The 19,412-nt window shown below is 56.1% G+C and overlaps 1 protein-coding gene across 3 annotated transcripts; it reads right to left on the bottom strand.

Moving 5' to 3' along the window:
* Nucleotides 1–12: 12 nt before the first annotated feature.
* On the bottom strand, nt 13–18,867 carry Llgl1 (LLGL scribble cell polarity complex component 1). 3 transcript variants are annotated; one of them, XM_045130968.1, is made up of 22 exons: nt 18,740–18,867; nt 13,944–14,041; nt 12,114–12,195; nt 11,884–12,014; nt 10,778–10,924; nt 10,545–10,707; nt 10,326–10,458; nt 10,136–10,190; nt 9,827–9,981; nt 9,491–9,714; nt 9,254–9,321; nt 7,747–7,900; nt 7,553–7,657; nt 6,761–7,053; nt 6,358–6,505; nt 6,052–6,205; nt 2,697–2,992; nt 1,940–2,204; nt 1,701–1,797; nt 1,419–1,531; nt 1,089–1,209; nt 13–994 (listed from the first exon to the last, which is right to left on the bottom strand). In XM_045130968.1, the coding sequence occupies exons 1-22, from the start codon at nt 18,818–18,820 to the stop codon at nt 919–921; spliced, it is 3,159 nt and encodes a 1,052-aa protein (XP_044986903.1). In that variant the 5' UTR covers nt 18,821–18,867; the 3' UTR covers nt 13–918. The 3 variants fall into 3 exon arrangements, with proteins under 3 accessions (XP_044986903.1, XP_044986902.1, XP_044986904.1); XM_045130967.1 differs by having other exon boundaries at nt 10,326–10,461; XM_045130969.1 differs by lacking the exons at nt 12,114–12,195; nt 13,944–14,041; nt 18,740–18,867 and having other exon boundaries at nt 10,326–10,461; nt 10,778–10,981.
* Nucleotides 18,868–19,412: the final 545 nt, after the last annotated feature.

The following is a 19,412-nucleotide window of genomic DNA, read 5'->3' on the forward strand; positions in this document are numbered from 1 at the left end:
TTTTTTTTTTTAAAAAAGCCCAAGATAAGTCTATGGGAAGTCCATCCTTACCCCTCCAAACATACACCACACGCACACTTGACTGGCTCCAGCTGTGGGGTGCCTAGTAGAGCGTCCAGTCACACAAGCACATGCACTTACACTCAGGATAGAAGGTGGGTGCAGGAGTAAGTACCAAAATAATTTTAGAAATGACTGTCCCACCCAGTCAAGGTGTTAGAAAAATACTCTTTCCAAAGGGAGGAGGGACCCAGCTCCACCTGTCCCCTCCCCAAGCTGGAGTGGCTGCAAGGCCCAGTGACGGTGGTGGCAACAAGTCCCACTGGTTCACAACGATTAGCAGGTATGGTCAGTGTTAGGGACCAGGCAGGACAGACAGTGGCTAGGGTAGTGCTGGTCTTCCTGGCAGAGGGAGGGAAAGGTGCCAGCAGAGGGTGAGGAAGTCTTAGGCCATACCAATACCCCCCTCAACATCCTGTGCAGGGGCAGGCAGGGCCTTTTAGTGACAGCCTGAGATGGGCTTGCTGGAACACCAGCAGAGAGTACCAAATACTGGCCATATAACCCACTACAGAAGTAACCCAGGAAAACAAGCAGTATTTGTGCCCAACGGAGAGAATGGGCACTACACAGCAAGGTTCATTCATGGATCCAGGACCAATCTGCCTCAGTATACCTTCTGTGAAATGGGCCAACCAAGCCAGCTGAGCTCCCAGCCCTGACCTCCAAGGGCCAGAGCTGGCCTGCTGTGCGCTGAGCTGAGATAGTCATTAACAGTGAGAGCCCCCTAAGACCCCGTCCAACACCCAGAAGAAGGCAGCTACACTTCAGGGGGTGACACCATTGTAGGAGCCTGCCACGGTCCCAGGTGGGGCCAGAAGAATTGCAGCTGCTGGGTGGAGAGCAGGGCACAGCGCCTCATGTAATCAGAAGGGCACAGGACCGGTCCTCATCTTCCACCAGGTTCCTCCGATTCTCAGACTCCTCAGAGGAGCTGGGGACGGAGCAGTAATCAAAAAGATGGGTGGAGACAGCCCCTGGTGGACCAAGCCAGGGACCAACCCGAGTGAGAGAACTGCTGGCCTCACCTCAGGAAATCCTTCACATCTTCCACTGTGACATCCCCTGTTGTGTCCAGCGTGGTCTCCCCACTGGTGGCCAAGTCAACAGATGTGGGCGAGAGTGTGGCCTCAGGCAGCTCTGTTGTGTCTGTGGAGAGGAAGTACTCAGCCCTCAACACCTCCTGTATCTGGAGATCGGGGGACGCAGGTCCTAACCCAGTCCACAGTGGGATGTGGGCACCGGACACTGCCAGCCCTCTCCTGGCAGCCTCCAGCTTTGAACCAGTGGCACCTGGGTTGTATTCTCCCTAAGGCCAGGACCTGTCCCCACCTTGTGACTACCTTGTGACTACTCACCAGTTTGCTTCCTGTAAGTGATGGAGGGGCTTCCTTCACAGCTCTGTGGGGCCAGGATGATGCTCGGGGTCCCATTTGCTTGGCTCAGCTTGGGTGACTCTCGGGGCTTGTGGCTGCAGAGATCGGAGCAATGACGACTGCTGCCTGCAGACGCTACTCCCCTCCCCTCCCCTCCCTGAACAGGGGACAGACAGGCATTACAGCAGGGTGGGCAGAGTCCAGGCAGGCTGAGACCTGTCCTAGTCTGGGCCCAGCCCCAGCCAGGATCCAATCCCCACACACCTGGGCCAGCTTATATCCAGAGAGCAGAGTGGCTCTGTGATGTTGCGGGCACTCAGGGAGAAGCGCTCAAATTCTGATGGAGAAATCAGGTAAAAGCCTGTGGGCAGGAGGAGGGCCAAAGAACAAACACATCAGGAAGACTGACCCCTCGGCTGCTGTCACCCAAGTGCGTGGGCAGGGCCTGAACCCCACATCGGATGCCCTGTCTTTTGGCTTCCAGACCACTCGCCACGCCTCACCCTGGCCATGGCGCGTGAAGACGCAGGAGGCGATGCCACTGATGTCTTCCTTCCGGATGCAGGAGTAGTGCACCTGAGGGCGCAGGCCAGGCACCGAGAAGACGTGGACGTCGCCCAGGTTGGTGAGGCAGGCAAGGCAGGTCTCAGCGTAGTCCTCACATGCCACACTGGCAAATGTGGCCAGAGCCACCTTGCGTACCCGACAACCTTCATGGGCTGTCAGCTTGAATTTGGTCTTAGCGCTCACCTTGGGCAGCGTGAACACCTGCGGGAAACGGCTGATGAGCAGGGTCCAGGCCTGTCCTGCCCACAGGACCCTTCATTCTGTTGCAGAAATCCAGTGTGCTCTGCAGTTCTCAACCCAACTGCACCCTATGTCTCAATGCTACCCTCTTAACAACCCAGTCCTTCCTGAAGACTCAGCCCTGGCTTCACTGCACCCAGGATCCCTGGCCTTCACCAGTGCCCCGATCAATCTAACAGGATCCTAAGAAGCTATCTGGTATCACCTGCAAACCATAAGCCCCTGGGGACTGTACTTTAGGTTGGGGGCAGTGAGGTTAACATGCTTAGGAGAACCTGGCCCAAAAAGCATCTGGGTTCTTGAGGGGCTCATTCTGGCTGAGGCACGGTGCTTTCAATGGGGCGGAATGAACATAGGAGGTCTCGGCCAAGTAGGGGACATGGGCAGAGTAGGGGTTCTAGAGGGTCCAAGACAGAGACCTGGAGGGACTGCCACCACCCGGCAGCAGCTTACCTTGAACTGCTCCTCAGATGCGATGAGCACAGCATGTCCACCCTGCATGTCAGGCGCCTGTGCCAGGTCCCGAGAGGCCTCATACGGTTCAGGCAGCGGGCGGCCACGGCCATCCAGCACAGCGATGGCCACCACTGGTGCCCGGTGCATCAGCTGCACCTCCTTGCCTAGCACAGCCTCCACCACCTGCTCGGGCCGCTTTTCACTGCCTGCTGCAGCTGCTGGCACTTCCAGTGCATAGGCAAACACAGAGCCTGAGTTGGTGCCTGCCCACATGGTGGGCCCATGGTGGGCAGCTGTAGGGGACAGGCACACTGAGAAGAGCCTACAGTGGACTCCCACGCCCACAAATCCTTCTCCACTTCTCCTGTACCTTGACCTCTTTTTTTTTAATTTTTATTAGCATTTTCCATGATTATAAAAAAATATCCCATGTTAATTCCCTCCCTCCCCCCACACTTTCCCCTTTGAAATTCCATTCTCCATCATATTACCTCCCCATCACAATCATTGTTGACCTCTTTTTTGAATCAGGGTCTCATTCTAGCCCTAGCTGACCCAGAACTCACTTTGTAGCCACTGGATGGGCTCAGACTCACTGTGATCATGTGACCTCAGCTTCCTGAGTGCTGGGACTGAAAGCGTGTGACACCACACCCAGCTTGGTACCTCCATTCCTAGGGTCTCACTCTAGCACAGGCTATTCATTATGTAGTTTCAGGTGGCCTTGAACTCACAACAATTCTACCTTGCCACCCAAGAGCTGGGATTAAAGACGTGTGCCACCATGTCTGGCGGTACCTTGACTTCTTAAGTAGTCATGAGGTTTAGAACTCAGAGGGGGCTCTCTTCAGTCCTTTCCCACCCAGGTGGCCTTGACCCCCTAGCCTAAAACACATGCACAGCCTGGATACACCCTTCTACACAGGCATAAGCCACCTCGAGGGCAGCTGCATACAGAGGATGGGGATCACAAACTGGACCCAAATCCTCCCCCATCCTGCTGTATCAACCCCCATCTCAGCACACACAGCTCCTGCATGGCTGTCACTCAAACTCCAAGGCGACAGGTGAACACTCCCTCAGTGTCCCCTCACAAGTCCCGTCCATACACTGAGAAATCAGCCTTCACTCAGGCCCTGTCTAGCTCTGCCCCTGCCTCACACAGAAGCCTGTGCACGTCTTTGGTGGAAGACATTTACTGGTGATGTAGCACTAAAGTTCTTGGGAATATTATTTCTTGGAATTGGACTGTGGCCAAGGAATGAATCCAAACTCCCCCCACCCGAAAAAAAAAATCTTCAATGGAGAATCAGCTGAGCCATCCAGGAAGGAGCAGGGCAGGCCTGAGCATTTACCATTCTGCCCTCACAACTACTAAGCTGGAGCAAAGCCACCAGGATGTTCAGTACCCAGGTAAAAAGTGACAGGGCGATAGAAGCAGGATCCTGTCACCAGAACAAGTTAAAACCCCTGGGTCATAAACACTGTTTATCATCCTTAAAAAAAAAAAAAATCACCTTGGGTGACATCAGTCACATCTAGACAGTGTGAAAAGCTACTGAACCAAGGAGATGGCATAAGAAAGAAGGGCTCATAGACTGACCACCAGACGAGCCTTAGGACGTGCAGGGTAGGCAGCAATGGCTATATCTCAGACACTTGCTATAGAACTCATGCCAGGGTTTTCATTTAAAATACTGCAGTAGGGCTGGAGAGATAGCTTAGCAGGTAAGATGCTCGCCTACAAAGCCAAAGGACCCAGGTTCGACTTCCCAGGACCCATGTAAGCTAGATGCACAAGATGGTGCATGTGTCTGGAGTTCGTTTGTAGCTGCTGGAGGCCCTGGTGCATCCATTCTCTATCTACCTGCCTCCGTCTCTCTCTGAAATAAAAATAAAATATTATAAGGGAGCCAGGCGTGATAGTGCACGCCTTTAATCCCAGCACTCAGGAGGCAGAGGTAGGATGATCGCTGAGAGTTCAAGGCCACCCTGAGACTTCATAGTGAATTCCAGGTCAGCCTGGGCTGGAGCAAGACCCTCCCTCAAAAAGTTAAAAATAAATAAATAAATAAATAAATAATGGGACTGGAGAGATGGCTCAGCAATTAAAAGCTCTTGCTTGAAAAGGTACCCACATATAGCCAGATGCACAAAGTGGCACATGTATTTGAAGTTCATTTGCAGTGATTGAAGGCCCTGGCCAGCCCATTCTCTTTCTCTCATTCTCTTGGGTTTTTTTTTTTTTTTGGTTTTTCGAGGTAGGGTCTCACTCTAGCTCAGGCTGACCTGGAATTCACTATGTAGTCTCAGGGTGGCCTCGAACTCCTTCTGTCTCTTCTTGCAAATAAAAAAAAAACTTTTTTAAAAATAAAGTAAGGGTCTGGAGAGATGGCTTTGCAGTTAAGGCAATTGCCTGCCAAGCCTAAGGACCCAGGTTCAACTCCCCAAAACCCACATAAACCAGACGCACAAGGTGGTACATGTGCACAAGGGAGCACATGCGTCTGGAGTTTGACTGCAGTGGGTAGTGGGACCACCCATTATAAAACTAAAATAAAGCTGGGCGTGGTGGCACACACCTTTAATCCCAGCACTTGGGAGGCAGAGGTAGGTGGATCACAGTTCGAGGTTAACCTGAGATTACATAGTGAGTTCTAGGTCAGCCTGGCCTAGAGTGAGACCCTACCTTAAAAACCCAAAAACAAATAAATAAATAAAATGCTGCAGTAGCAAGGCATGGTGACACATGCCTTTAACCCCAGCACTCAGGAAGCAGAGGTAGGAGGACTGCTGCGAATTTGAGGTCAACCTGGAACTACAGAATGAGTACCTCAAAAGCAACACAATACTGCAGTAGTCAGGCACGGTGGGATATGCCTGTCACCTGAGCTGAGATGCGCGGAATGACTTATGTGCTTCACGATCACCACTCCACAATGTGAAAATCCTCAAGGGGCCATCAGCACACCCGGGACATCAGAGGGGCTTCCAAGCCACCGGTCAAAGCCAGGCTCCCGGCAGGATAGCCAGCACCAGCTTGCCTGCCACCTTTCCCTCCCCTGCTCTTCCCCACAGCAATGCCCTTTTCCCCACATGCCCACAGTGGGGCCTCCATGCCACCCTGGCCTGTGTGCCCGCACCACAGGCTCTTGTTCAACTTTGCAGGGCCTGTGTAGCAAACTCAGCAACCCCTCCGCATGTGTCCCCACAGAGGGCCCTGCTGAGTGCCCATGTGTGGCCGAACTAGCAGGTGCTCATGCCACCACCTCACCCAGCACTACAGAGACCATCCCACTTCCCAGGCAACTTCTGGTAAGCAGTCTCTAACCCACCCCTGCCATGGCCTCACCGTCGCGAAGGAACGTGTCCGCGAAGTAGAGGCAGCGCACGACACCGGAGAGGGAGTCGTCAGCAGAGCGGGGCTCGATGCGGCGCTGCACGGGCGTCATCTCTACGTCATGGGGGCAGCCCTGCTCCACCAGCTGTGCGTTGGCCTCCTGCAACTACAAGGGCTGGAGGCTCTTTGACATGCTCTTCCAAGAGCCCAGCTGCTTGCACGCTGCCCGGCTTACCACAGGAGGAGCACGGCAATTGGGCAAACCCTCCCAAGGCTCCCAGTTGGGGCACGGCTACTGGGAGGATGGTCCCACCTCACCTTGCTGGTGGCAGTAGTGGGCCGCTTCTTGCCTGAGACACGGCTCTTTCGGATGCGCCGGAATGACTGGCGCAGCGACTTCTTGAGGGACTTCACCCGGGACAGCGGCCCCTCCATGGCCAGTGAGTCATTGGGGTGAAGCGTACACCTGGGGGTCACAAGGACAGCTATGCTAGGGAGCTGCACTGCATTACTGTGTCCTGAGGCCAAGAAGACAGAGCCCCTAGGTGCTGCCTGTGGCCCCAGTGCCTGGCAGAGCTCAGCCTGGTCATAAGGAAGCTGATTCTCTCTTCCAGGGTGACAGAGGTTCTGGGGGCCTTTCCAACCAGCTTCAGGAGGAAACCAAAGTCCAGACGCATTTCGCCAGGGCTCTGACAGCCCACCCTCTCCCTCTCCCGTGTACCTTGCTAGCACTGCACTCTTGCGCTGGTAGTCAAAGAGGCCAAAGCCATGACTGGTGCCAAAGGCCACAAGGCTCCACTCAGCATGGAGCGTGACAGCAGTGACGGCAGCTGGCGGCAAACACTGCACGAGCATGCGGGGCTGGAAGCCTGCAGGCCAAGGCAGCAGGCCTGTGCGAGGGTTAAGCCGCTCGTGGCCCTTCCATGTGAAGCCCTCGCGGTCCTGCAGGAGGTCCACGCTGGCCACGCTGACTGCCTGCTCCGCCGGCGCGTCACTGAGCTCCAGCACCAGCACCTGGACCACAGTGGGCAGGGTGGGGGCAAGTGAGAAGAGACACCCTGGGCCTCACCAAGTCATTGCCAGGGTGGCCCCATACTGTCTTCATTCACCCACCTAATGAGCACTAAATGCCTTATGTACCAATTAACAACGTGAGCAAAGTCACAGGTCCCTGCTCTTCTAGAGCCCATGACTACCTGAGCCTGCCTCCCACCAAGCAGTAAGCAGACACTGAGCCCTCCGTACACAGTGGAGTGTGAGAAGCAACCTCTGACAGACCTGCAGGTCCCTGTCCTCACAGAGCACCCATGTTCCTGCTCCTTGCCCTAAGCCTCTGTGCTTTCCCCATGACACCTGACTCAAGACATGTGGCTTACTTCCCGTTTGTCCTCACCCCAATCCCACTCAGAGCTGTAGCCCGTGCTGGTCCCTCTACCCCAGTACCAAGCACTTCCCGTCAACCCCCTTCCTGCCCACAGCCTCTCTGACAAGCCCACCTAGGCACAAGACCCACCTGGCCTGCAGTGCCAGCCACCACCATCTGTGCCGTGTACTTGCAGAGCACAACCTTCTGTACCCCGAGCCGGGGGTCATCACTGTAGGGGTCAAAGCAACCCACCTAAGAGGACAGGATGGAGGGACAATACAAGTGATGACACCAGGCAGAACTGGGACCGGCTCCCAGGCCAGGGAAGGGGCAGGGCCCACCTTGCGGAAGGGCGGCCAGTCATCCTCAGCAGCCTGGGCCAGGTTGTCAGCATGGTCACAGTCTGTCTGGAAAAGGTCAGCCGTGCTCAGCTTGTACAGAGGCCGCAACGCTACACCAGAAGCGTCCCAGAACCGCACGGTGCCATCCTCGTGGCTGCAGGGAGGGACAGCAGGTGTCAGGAACACCCCTAGGAGGGCCACACCCCTTCACCCACTCTTCCAACAACCACTATGGGCATCTACTTGCAGATACCAGACACTGGCTGGAACCCCGCCACACATCAGTAAGCACCTGCTATGTAGGACAAACAGGTACTCGGTGCCTACTGCACAAGGGGCTATACCCGTCACACATACATGAGCCCTTCAAACAGGGTGGTCAGGGGTAGAAATGAACACCTTCACAATCAAAAGATGGCAGAGAAGAAATGCAGGGGACAGAGGAGGCGGTTCTACCCCATGGGAGCACCCAGAAACCAGAGCACGTGCCAGGAGAACCAGTGACGACCCAACATGGCCACGCAAGCCGACCAGCAAAGCTTGACAGTGAGGGAGGGACAAGGACGCAAGGAGCAGGAAGGGGAGAGGAAACCAGACTAGGACACGGCTGCACAGCCCAAACGGGGCTCTTGGGTGGTAGGGGTGCCCACAGTCAGAACAGAAGGGGCTGGAGAGTAGTGGTGGTTGATACTCTCTAGCAGCCTGAAAGGCCACACAGCAAGCTCTCAATAGGGAGTGGCAGATTGCCATGAGAGGCCCAAGGGTCCCTGCACAGGCAGGAGGCGAGGGCAGGGCAGGAAGTAAGGTTTGAGTCACCAGGCACGTCAGCACCCTGGCCTGGCCAGGCTCTGCAGCACCTGACTTGGGGAGTCAGCATGGGCTAGCCCAGCTTTTCCAGTCGAGAGCAGGGAGGCCGCGTGGGTGGAGCCTAGGCTGAGCTGTGGTGGAGCTCAGTTCCAGGCCAGGGGGAAGAGCAACGCAAGGCTTTGTATGGCTTCCTCCATACAACCCTTTCTGAGCACAAAGGACGATCTGGACCACCGGGGGACAACTGAACCCACTGGAACCAGGCCCAAGTCACCCGACACCTCAGTACCCTAAGGGTCTAGGAAACACAAGAGGCAACAGGTACTGCGTGTGGTGGCGCATGCCTTTAATCCCAGCACTTGGAAGGCAGAAGTAGGAGGATCACTGTGAGTTCAAGGCCAGGCTGGGATGACAGAGTCAGTTCCAGGTCAGCTTGGACTAGAGGGAAACCTTACTTCAAGAAAAAAAAGTAAGCTGGGCATGGTGGGTGGCACACACCTTTAATCTCAGCACTCGGGAGGCAGAGGTAGGAGGATCGCGGTGAGTTTAAGGCCACCCTGAGACTACACAGTGAATTCCAGGTCAGCCTGGACCAGAGTGAGACCCTACCTCGAAAAACAAAAAAAAAAAAAAAAAAAGACAATAGAAAGAAGCAACAGACTTGCTGGGTGCAGGGCCTCGTCTGCTTCCCCTCACCTACCCAGTCAGTAGTAGCCCTCTCTGCAATGGCTCCTGGGCCAAGTTCTGGCCCCCAGTGATGGGCCAGCTCTAAGAAAGACAGCAAAGATGAGAACTCAAGGTTAGTTAGAATAAAGGTCTCCTTCCTCTCACCCTGGGCACAGCATTCACAACTCACCACCTACACCCACCACCACCACAAGACCCAACACGGAACCCTCAATCAGGAACATGCATCCCCAGGGACACTCAGACTCACCGAGGCGCTGGAGGCAGGCTGGGGGCTCTGCTGCTCACCAGCACGCACAATGCGGGCCCACAGCTTGCTGGGGACATTGGCAACATGGGCAGAGCAGGTGATGGCCGATGAGTGCAATGGGGCCAGGTAGGGGGCAGGCATGGCTGGCCAGCCAGGGGTCAGCAGGTCCAGCATCACCAGCTCCTCCTCTAGCAGCACAGCTAAGGCCTGAGGGTCGTCAAATTCTGTGGGGTGGGGTGGGTGAACTTGGTCACAGGCTTCAGTGGGTGGCTGGGATGGGCAAGCTCGGTGACAGGCTGCACAGGGTGGCTGGGACGGGTGGGGGTGGACACACACCATCCTCCGGCCTCATGCTGTGCACGGTGAAGAAGTCAATGATGCGGGAGGTGAAGTCCAGGGTCACCAGCGTCTCTGCTCGCAGCACACTCACACAATGGCGGTCACCATAGCTGGCACGGGGCATGCCACCACTGAAAATGATATAGTGACCCCTGCAAGACGGGGGGGATTGTGTGAGCCAGAAGCCCCAGAGAATGGGACATACACTAAACAACCCAGAGATGGTTTCACCCCGATGTACCCAAAACCCACTCCTCTAGACTCTTAGCCAGACTAGCCCCCACCCATGCTGTTTACTCCACCTACCCCAACTCACAGCTCCGCCACAGAATCTTGTTGATAGCCTTGCAGGGGAAGGGACCTGGGGGTGGGGAGAGTGTCAGACCTTCCAGTCCTGGTCCAGCTGCTTCTCCCCTGGGGAAGGCCATACCTCCCACACCAAGGCCAGATGATTCTCCCGTTCCCATCCTCTACTCAAAGTCTCCCCAGTGCTCACCATAGGGCGTGGTGGCTACCGTGGGCTGCAGCGTCTGGGGGCTGCCAGCATCTGTGGACCAAATGGCATAGCTGCCATCACTGTGCGAGCTGATGATGGTGCTGCCGCCACGCCCCCAACACAAGCTCTCCAGCTGCTGTGGACGGGGGTAGGACAGTGTGAGCCCGCAGGCGGGTACAGGGCCCCAAACTGAGGAAAATGCAGGCCTCGCCTGCTTACCTGGTTCCCGAGGAAAACATGGTCCACACACTGACTGGTCTGGCTCCAGATAACCAGCAGGCCCCGGCTGTAGCCTATAAGGATCTTGGCGGGGTCCTGCAGGTGTCCCTGAAGCGATTCCACAGGACCCAGAGCCTTCCCACACCGGTAGTCATCTGGTACACTGTGGAGAGAGCCCTGCTGAGTCAGGAGATCTCCCCAGAAGCGGGAAGTTCTTCCCGCCTGCAGCTTACCTGCGCAGAACCTCGTCTGGGCTGAGGGTCTTCCCCTCAAGCAGCGTCAGGGTGGTGACATCCAGGAAGAAGACACTGCCACCTTCAGTTCCCAGGGCTGCCATGGTGCCAGCAGCTAACAGCAGGATCACAGTGACGCGGGTGAGGCTGGCAGGGGCACCGCAGGGAAGAGGGGAAGGGGGTGAGGCTGAGCCCATCTACCTGCTGGGGAGGGCAGACTGGGCTGGGCCCTTGCTGTGGGCTTACTCGCACCCCTTTGAGCTCACAGTGCAGACTAACACCCCACAAAGGTGACATGAGGAGTGATTAGCCCATTCAACTATTTGTCAGGCTGTCAGCAGAAAGGAGGGTAAAAAGAGGCTTCCCAGGTCTCAGAGAAGGACTCCCGGCATTTCCAGCCACCAGAGGGGGAAAGTGGAACCAGAGCACTGCCCCAGCCAGGATACTTGTCACCCACGGACATTTCAGACCGCAGGAGGTCCCAATCTCAGCCTGTAAAGACTGGGTTTGCTCAGGAACTCACCTGTGGGCAGAGATTAATCCATTCCAACCACTTACAGCAGGGCTGAGGGCATGGCCCTTTACTCTCATCTGGGTGGTTGGGGGAGGGCTGATCTGTGTACCTGGGGCACCCTGCCAGCACCTCACCAAGCCTCATCCTGTACAATCTTCCTTGTCTCAAACATGCTGTTTGCTGATACACAGGAGGCCTATGTCCCACCCCAATTCAAGAGGACAGGAGACTGTGCTAATAATGTCAGCTTGGCTTAGTCTCCTGCCCCAAGCCTCCAGATACCTCACCGCTACGGGGAGCGCAGCACCATGCTGCAAGTCTGAGGAGTTATGCATGTAACATACCTGTATCTTCTGGGGCCCCTAAACTAAAAGGTCCCACAGTGGGAAACAGGCTTCAACGGGTGGCGGGGATGGGTGGGAGTGGCCTCAAATGCAGCCAGTCTCACATCTAATCCTAAGTCCACAGGGCACTGCTGTCTAGCAGGGTCCTGCCCAGGCAGGGCACTGTGTAACCCACCCTGAACTGCAGGCCCTCAGGGCCTCCCTGATACCTCTGCCCAGTGGCTGGCCTCAAACTAGTCCTCCAGTACCTGGCACCATCAAAGCCTGGACGGCTTGGCAGCTGGAAGCTGAGTGCTTCCTCCAGGTGGGCACAGCCGTGATGGTGGGTGATCTCCCACAAATGCAGGCTGCTGTCATCTAACAGGGTCAGAAGGCGGCCCTGGTGGGGAAGCAGAGACCAAAACAGAGCTCGCTTGAAGCGTGGGAGGTCACGGGGATGGGGACCTCATGGCACGGGCAAAGGAAGGCAGATGTTCACCTGGCCAGGCAGGAAGTGCATCTGGGTGACGGTAGCAGCATCTTCGTGTCGGCCTGTGAACTCCACACCAGGTGCGCCATAGCTGAGGTCAACGGTCAAGGACAAGCACATGAAGGACAAGCCAGGACAGTTCCGATGGGACATGCCAGTCCAGGCGTCCTCCAGGACATGGCAAGGGCCCCTTCCTGACTGAAGCAGTGCTTACACTCCCAAGTAGGGTTCTGCTGTGACTCCTTCAGGTCTGCACTGAATGGCAGACTGGTGCCTCTCACCTGGAAGGCTGCTACAGATTAGGGAGGATGAAGACCTGCCCAGTACCACAGCCCAGGCCTGGCACACAGCTGTGGCGCTCACTCTACTTCAGCCTCTGATGCATCTGCATGGGCTGAGTGCCTAGCAGCTGAGGTCAGACAGGCCAAGCCAGAACAGCTACCTCTCACACAGCTTCCGGCCTACTTCCAGCTCTGAGCAAAGACCCCAACTTCTCTCTGGGTCAGGCAGCCAATAGCTTCCACTGCCCACAGTACAGAAGAGCATGCAGACTGGGAGAGGCAGGTGGAGGTGATCTGCTTGAAGTCCCCAGCACCAGTGCTCTGAGTCCCAACAACTCCAGGATTGATGGTGGCCAGCAGAGCCTGGAGGGCCCCCAAAGGACAAAGGGACAAGTTACGGATGTTGGGTCAGTGATGTTGCCCCAGTGACAAAGCAGAAGCTGTTGCTTGGAGATTGAGCCGAGACTCCCCGCAGGAGCCTGGCAAGGACAGAAGAGGGACAAAAGAAAGGGCAGGAGCAGCTGGGCGGGAAAGCGGGGTTGCCTAGGAGATGGGGCCGGCACTGCAGGGAGAGGGCAGCTTCTGAGACTAGGGCTGGAATACCCCAGCCTCAGTTTCCCAACCCCAGGGGCTCCAGACTACATGGGAGCTTGCAGGGAAGAGGAAAAATAAGGGGGACCCGGGTTCTGGCCTCCTCTTCTGGGTGTCTTCATGTGTACTGAACATGAGGAGCCAGTACACCAGGGCCCTGCCACCAGGGGGACAGCTCCAAGCACCTGTCAGTGAATCCCATGTAGACACTCCAAGATGGGAAATGCAACGAGGAAAGAGGCTACACAGGGCCGCAGTTCCCCCAGGGCTGGGAGCAGCAGGCTGGAGGGGGAGGGGTGGGGGGTTACAGCCCACCTCCCAGGGCCCCTTGGGAGAGGAAGGAAAACCTGGCACACTCCCTTAGAACGGTCAGCTCACAAGTCACAGGCCATACTCCCTGACCAACTCTGACCCTCTCTTATCATCCCCCTTCCCGGCATTAATTTATGTTCCTGCCAACCACTATCTGTAACTTAGGGTACCAAGACCCAGCACACCACACAAGGAGGGGAGGTATGGGGTAGGCACCATCAAGCAACTGCCAGATTGCACTTCAGTTTTCTCCAGAACAGTTTTGGGGGTGGTATTCTCAAGGTAGGTAAGCCTACAACCCCCAACCCAGGCCGCAGAAACATGGCAGAAGTTCTATACAGTCCACTCAGCGCATTGTGAGGCACCAGGCTCCATGCTGAGCCTGACAACGCCCTTGCCCCTGTATCTTCACATTGGCACACGTGTGGGCCACTCGCCAGGGTCCCCAAGAAGATGAAAGGCAGCAAAAGACAACTCTACACTAACACCCTGCCTCCCAGCAAAAGACCCCAACAGAATGAGTTGTCCCAGGCTGTCAGGCACACAAGGCAGAGACAACCTCTTGAGAGGCCCCAGTGAACACAGCGGGGACGCTGGTTCAAAGGGTGCACACAGGTGGCCCCCAGCAGTCTGAGCACACAGCTGTAAAGGATACATCTTGACAGCCCCAGACCTGGTGCCGATGGCCATGATGCGGAGCTCAGGGTCGAAGGCCAGGGCGCTAGGCTGGTTGGGGAAGCCATGCTCCACCGTCTGTGAGGGAGGGAAAGGCTGCTGGGGATGCACACCCAGGCACCGCTGCCCTGGCCAACCCTAAGGCCGCCTTCAAGCTCTGGAGGAGGCAGGATCCAGCTCTTCCTACTCCCTGTGAAATGGCTGACTGGGTCCTGGGCCTCCAGTTTGGCTGAGCCCTGGACCACACCATGACTGTGTCTGTGTAGGGGTCCTCCCCTTGATAAGCCCCTGTGCCCCTCATCACCCTACTGTGCACAAGACTCTACATGAAACAGTGAGTCTCCTAGGGTTGACACTGAAGAGGACCCCATCACCCAATGGGGGTCTTGCACCCCATACATGGAGGAGTGTTGTGAAGTCCTGGGGGCTTCCCAAACATTGGCCCTGCGTGGAGGTTAGAGGACAAGGTCAACTCCTGAGATCTGCTAGGAAGCTGTGGACTCCGTCCAGGCACTGGGAGGCTGAGGCCCAGAGACAGGTCGCTTCCTACAAGGTCCCTGGAGGTGCTGCCCACCTTGCCAACCTGGAGAGGACCAGGCAACAAGAAGGAGTCTCAGCTCATCAACAGTGGGGATAGCATCAGGACAGAGCACTGCCAGTGTGGATGGCACTGCTGCCAGCCTAACCCTCTGCTCCTTGTGGAGCCAGGCCTAGCATGGCCCAGCCCTTTCTCAACCAAGAGGCTCCATGCCTACCCCTTTCTTTGGCCCCGCTGGGCTTCCCCATAACTGCCCAACTACTAAAGAGCTCACATCCACACTCAAGGCAGGCAGGTACCTGGACACCCCAGAGGGATGCTCAATGTGGCCACAGCCTCGTTGGAAATCACACACTTGTATGAAAGCCCATTCCTAAACCAGGTGTGGCAGCGCATGTCTGTAATCCTAGCACTTGGGAGGCTAAAGCAGGGTGATCAGGATTGTGAAAAGGAACCATGCCTCAAAAGACAAACAAACAAACAACAACAACAAAAAAAAAAAACCATAAATATGGGCTGCAGGGATGGCTTAGCAGTTAAGGCATTTGCATGCAAAGTCAAAGGACCCAGGTTCGATTCCCCAGGACCCACGTAAGCCAGATGCACAAAGTGGCACGTGTCTGGAATTCATTTGCACTGCCTGAAGGCCCTGGTGTGCCCATTATCTCTATCTGCCCCTTTCTCTCCCTCTGTCTAATAAATAAAAACACACTTAAAAAGATACATAGATAAAACAAAGTCCAGACTGGGCGTTGGAGGCACACACCTTTAATCTCAGCGCTCAGGAGGCAGAGGTAGGAGGACTGCCGAGAGTTCAAGGCCACCCTGAGACTACATAGTGAATTTCAGGTCAGCCTGGGCTAGAGCAAGAACCTACCTCGAAAAACAAAAGCAAAAAATTCATCCACATGAAGACAGCCACTGGGGCCGCTGGCACGGTGGGGCCTGGCTGGCGTGCCCTTGGGGTGATCACAGTACTCCGGCCTGAAGGCACAGCTGCCATTTGACTGTACCCACCACTACTGTAGTTCCCTAGCTAGCCCAGACTATATAGACGAAGCACCTGTGACAACAGCATAGCAAGTGTCCACAGCCTGAGTCAGTGCCACCAGGCTGACATTTTATGGGAGAAGGCTAGGTTACTTGTCTAATCTCTTTGTCCTTTGCACCCCAAGTCGATCCATTCCTGAGCGGCATCAGTTCAGTTTCAATACACACACACACACACACACACAGTCACCCTTTTCCACACTTCTCTGGCCCCATCCTGCCCCAGGACCACCACTGCCTGCCATTAGTTTGTTCCCCACACAGAAGTGGGGGAGTCTGTGAAAACTGACCAACTCTCCTCTGCTAGGGACCTTCAAGAGCTCATCCTGCTCGGCCGCAATCCAAGCCAAGTCCTTGCCATGTAGCCCCCTCGGTCAACATCTCCCACTCTCCCTGACTACAGCTCCAAGGCTTGTTTTGCCCTCTTCATTTGGCAGCCTCCCACCCCGGGCCTTTGCATCTGCAATCCCTCTGCACCCTCCGCCACCACACAGTGTGATCCCCCCGGCATGCCCCCGGACTGGCCGCTCTGAATGGTCCCAACTGCAGCAGCCCAGTTCCACACTTCCTCACCATGCTGTATGTTGTGTGTTTGTTAGGTTGGTTGGCTTTTTTGTTTTGTTTTCCGAGGTAGGGTCTCACTCTAGCCCCTGGCTGACCTGGAATTCACTATGTAGTCTCAAGGTGGTCTCGAATTCCCGGAGATCCTCCTACCTCTGCCTCTTGAGTCCTGGGATTAAAGGCGTGTGTCACCATGCCTGGCTTACCATGCACTATTTTCCCCACAACACTGACCATCATGTGTCATCAATGTCTGACTTTTTTTCTCAATTAAAAATTTTTTTTTTCATTTATTTATTTATTTGAGAGAGCAAGAGAGAAAAAGGCAGACAGAGAATGGGCACACCAGGGCCTCCAGCCACTGTGAACGAACTATACACACATGCCACCTTGTGCATCTGGCTTACATGAGTCCTGGGAAATTGAACCGAGGTCCTCTGGCTTTGGAGGCAAACACCCTTAACTGCTAAGCCATCTCTCCAGGCCTCAATTTTTTTTTTTAATTATTTATTTACTTGAGAGCAAGACAGAGAGAGAGAGATTGCACATGCCAGGGCTTTTAGCTGCTGCAAACGAACTCCAGATGCATGTGCCACCTTGTGCACCTGGCTTACGTGGGTCCTGGGGAATGAAACCTGGGTCCTTTGGCTTTGCAAGCAAGCACCTTTAACTGCTCTTCAGCCCCTATGCTTGACTTTTTTGTTTTAGATTTTCACCCTCTTCTCACATCAGCACCCTGAGGAAGGGATATTTATCTTTTTTTTTTTTTTTTGGTTTCCACTGTGTCCCCATTTAAAAATAACATGGGGCCAGGTGTAGTGGCATATGCCTTTAATCCCAGCACTCGGGAGGCAGAGGTGGGTGGATCGCTGTAAATTCGAGGCCACCCTGAGATTACATAGTGAATTCCAGGTCCACCTGGGCTAGAGAGACTCTACCTTGAAAAAAAAAAAAGACATGAGGTGCACATTCCACATGCAACTTGTGGTTTGGCCTGCAACTGAACCCAACAGTCTACGCTAACCCCAAACCAGCACCCCTAAATACAAGAGTCTGATGCCTACTCCCTAAGGACTGCCTGATAATCTCATTGGCAATCAAGCCCCTTCCCCAAGACCACCCCAGACCCACTTCTGCTGCTCACTCAGATTGGACTGCGCCCCCCCCCCCAAAACAGTACTGAATTGAAATCCCTAGGGACTTGTGCTTTCTAGGCAAATGTTCTACCAGTGAGCTATATTTCCAACCCTTGTCCACTCAGACTGGGTCTTACCTCCTGCCACCCCAGCATGAGCCAAGTCTCAGGGCCTCACTCCAACTGTGTAGAACTGGACATGGCCCAGGGCCTTTCCCTACCCTCCTGGAAGGGCCAATCTCCTCCGTCTCAGGAGACCACACCAGCACAGAGGAGGCCCAAACTGAGGGCTAGCCTTCCCTCTCGGGTCCCCAGCAGGTTCTCAGTCATTGAATCTAAGGGTTCTGCAGCTCCACCACTACCTGGAACCATGGCAGGCTCCCCTGAGGCTTGATGTCCCCTCAGGAACCATAGGTTCTGTTCTGGACCACAGAAGCGACTCCAAAATTCCCTGCTTCTCCCCGTCCCACTGTTACAGCAAAGGCAAAGACAAAGTGGCCCAGCTCAGGGCCACTTGGGACCAGTCCTCAGTCCTCATTTAACTTCAATTTTCTCAAGTGTGTGGTGGAGAGAACAAATCTACACAGTCGTGAGAACTCTGGGGTAAAAGTGAAGCCCAGACTGAGCCTCACCATCCTAAATTCCTAAATAAGAATTAGCCTTGGTGAGGCTTTCGGCCCATCTCTGCGAGGGGGACAGGGCTGAGGCACTTTCAAGGCCCCTTCTGCTTCACCCAGGGAAAAAAGGTAGGCTCCCTAAGTCTGCTGGCCCACAGACAGGGATCTGAAACAAACAGCAAGGAGGAAAAGTGGCTCCAATTCATGGTTGGGGAAACTGAGGCACCACGGTTTGAAGTGCAGTTGGGCACAAAGCCTGGAAGGTCTCCTAGACAAGGGGGCCCCTAGCAGGGCAGGGCCTGGAAAGGGAAGAGGGGGAGGCTCCACATTGGGGTTTCCCGGCCCCACGCCCCACTTTATCCCTCTCCTGCCCCGTCTAGGTCCGAAAGCAAAACAAAACCGAGGCCTGGACTGTCCCTTGGGCCCGGCAGAGCCACAAAGGAAAGGGATAAAGAAACCGAGAGTGAGAGACAAGACAGGTCGGGAGACTCCAGCAGAGCTCGAGAGAGACGCAGAGGAAAAACAAGGGGCAGAGACCATAAAGGGGGAGAGATCCCGAAAGGAGCCACTCTTCAGAGATGCTCCAGGACAAGAGGCGGTGACCCCGACACACAGGCATGCACCGAGGAGGGCGTCGGTCTCGGGCTCAGAGATGCAGAGGACACAGAGCCTCGCCAGCTCCGGGACGTGCGCGGGGCTTGGGGCACCGAGGCCCCGGGGAGGCTCGAGCGCGCGAGCCCAGGGGCCGGGTGCGGCGCGCGCTGGGGCCCTCGGAGGGGCGCTGGCCCGACGTGGCTCCCCGTCCGCACCCCAAGGACCCCGCCGCCCCTCCGAACCAGCCCGCGCCGCCGCCGCCGCCGCCGCCGCCGCCGCACCTTGTTGAAAGCGAAGAGCTCCTGCTTGAGCTTCTCGCGCTGCGGGTCGGCACCCTGCCGCCGGAACCGAAACTTCATCATCTTGCGCCCGCCACCCGCCTCCGCCTCCGCCGCCCGCGGGATGCGCCGCGCGGCCCCGGCCGATCCAGAGGCCCGGGCGGGGCGCCAGGCGGCGCGGGCGCGTGGGGGGCGGGGCCTGCACCGGGCGGCGCGACGGACGCTACGGACGCGCAGCCCGACCAACCACGAGAGCGCGCCCGCCCCAGCGGGACAGACAATGAACCGGGAGGACAGCCAACCCCCTCCCCCACCCCACCCCCCATCCCTCCTGGACCCGGCCAGGCTCACAGAGAGACGCCCACAGCGCATGCGCCGTGAGGCTGGGAGCGGGGGCTGATGGGACTTGTAGTCTGCGAGCCGGGTCTCCAGCGTGGGCGGCTGGGACGTGGTTTGGATTGGGCTTGCTGGAGATCTGGGGATTGCAAGGAAGTTAGCTCCGTCCTAGCTCGGGTGAGCGATCGAGCTATGATATGTTCACGTCTCATAATTGGAACAGCGTCGGCCCGGAAGCCAAGAACCCCTCGAACCCGTGCGAATCCACTCAGTGTCCCTATCTTTGCCACTGGCCCACAGTTGCCAAGTTTGCCTGTTACCAGTTTGTGGGACACTTCCC

Source organism: Jaculus jaculus, chromosome 12 (genome assembly GCF_020740685.1).
Source record: "Jaculus jaculus isolate mJacJac1 chromosome 12, mJacJac1.mat.Y.cur, whole genome shotgun sequence".
NCBI lineage: Eukaryota > Metazoa > Chordata > Mammalia > Rodentia > Dipodidae > Jaculus > Jaculus jaculus.

Bases quoted from the DNA above. Each gene is read 5' to 3' on its own strand.
- Llgl1 (XM_045130967.1), bottom strand. From the start codon at position 18,820: ATGATGAAGTTTCGGTTCCGGCGGCAGGGTGCCGACCCGCAGCGCGAG. The intron at 14,042-18,739 runs GTGCGGCGGCGG...CCTCCCTCACAG, and splicing joins AGCTCTTCGCTTTCAACAAG to ACGGTGGAGCATGGCTTCCC. The intron at 995-1,088 runs GTGAGGCCAGCA...CTCCGTCCCCAG, and splicing joins GATGTGAAGGATTTCCTGAG to CTCCTCTGAGGAGTCTGAGA.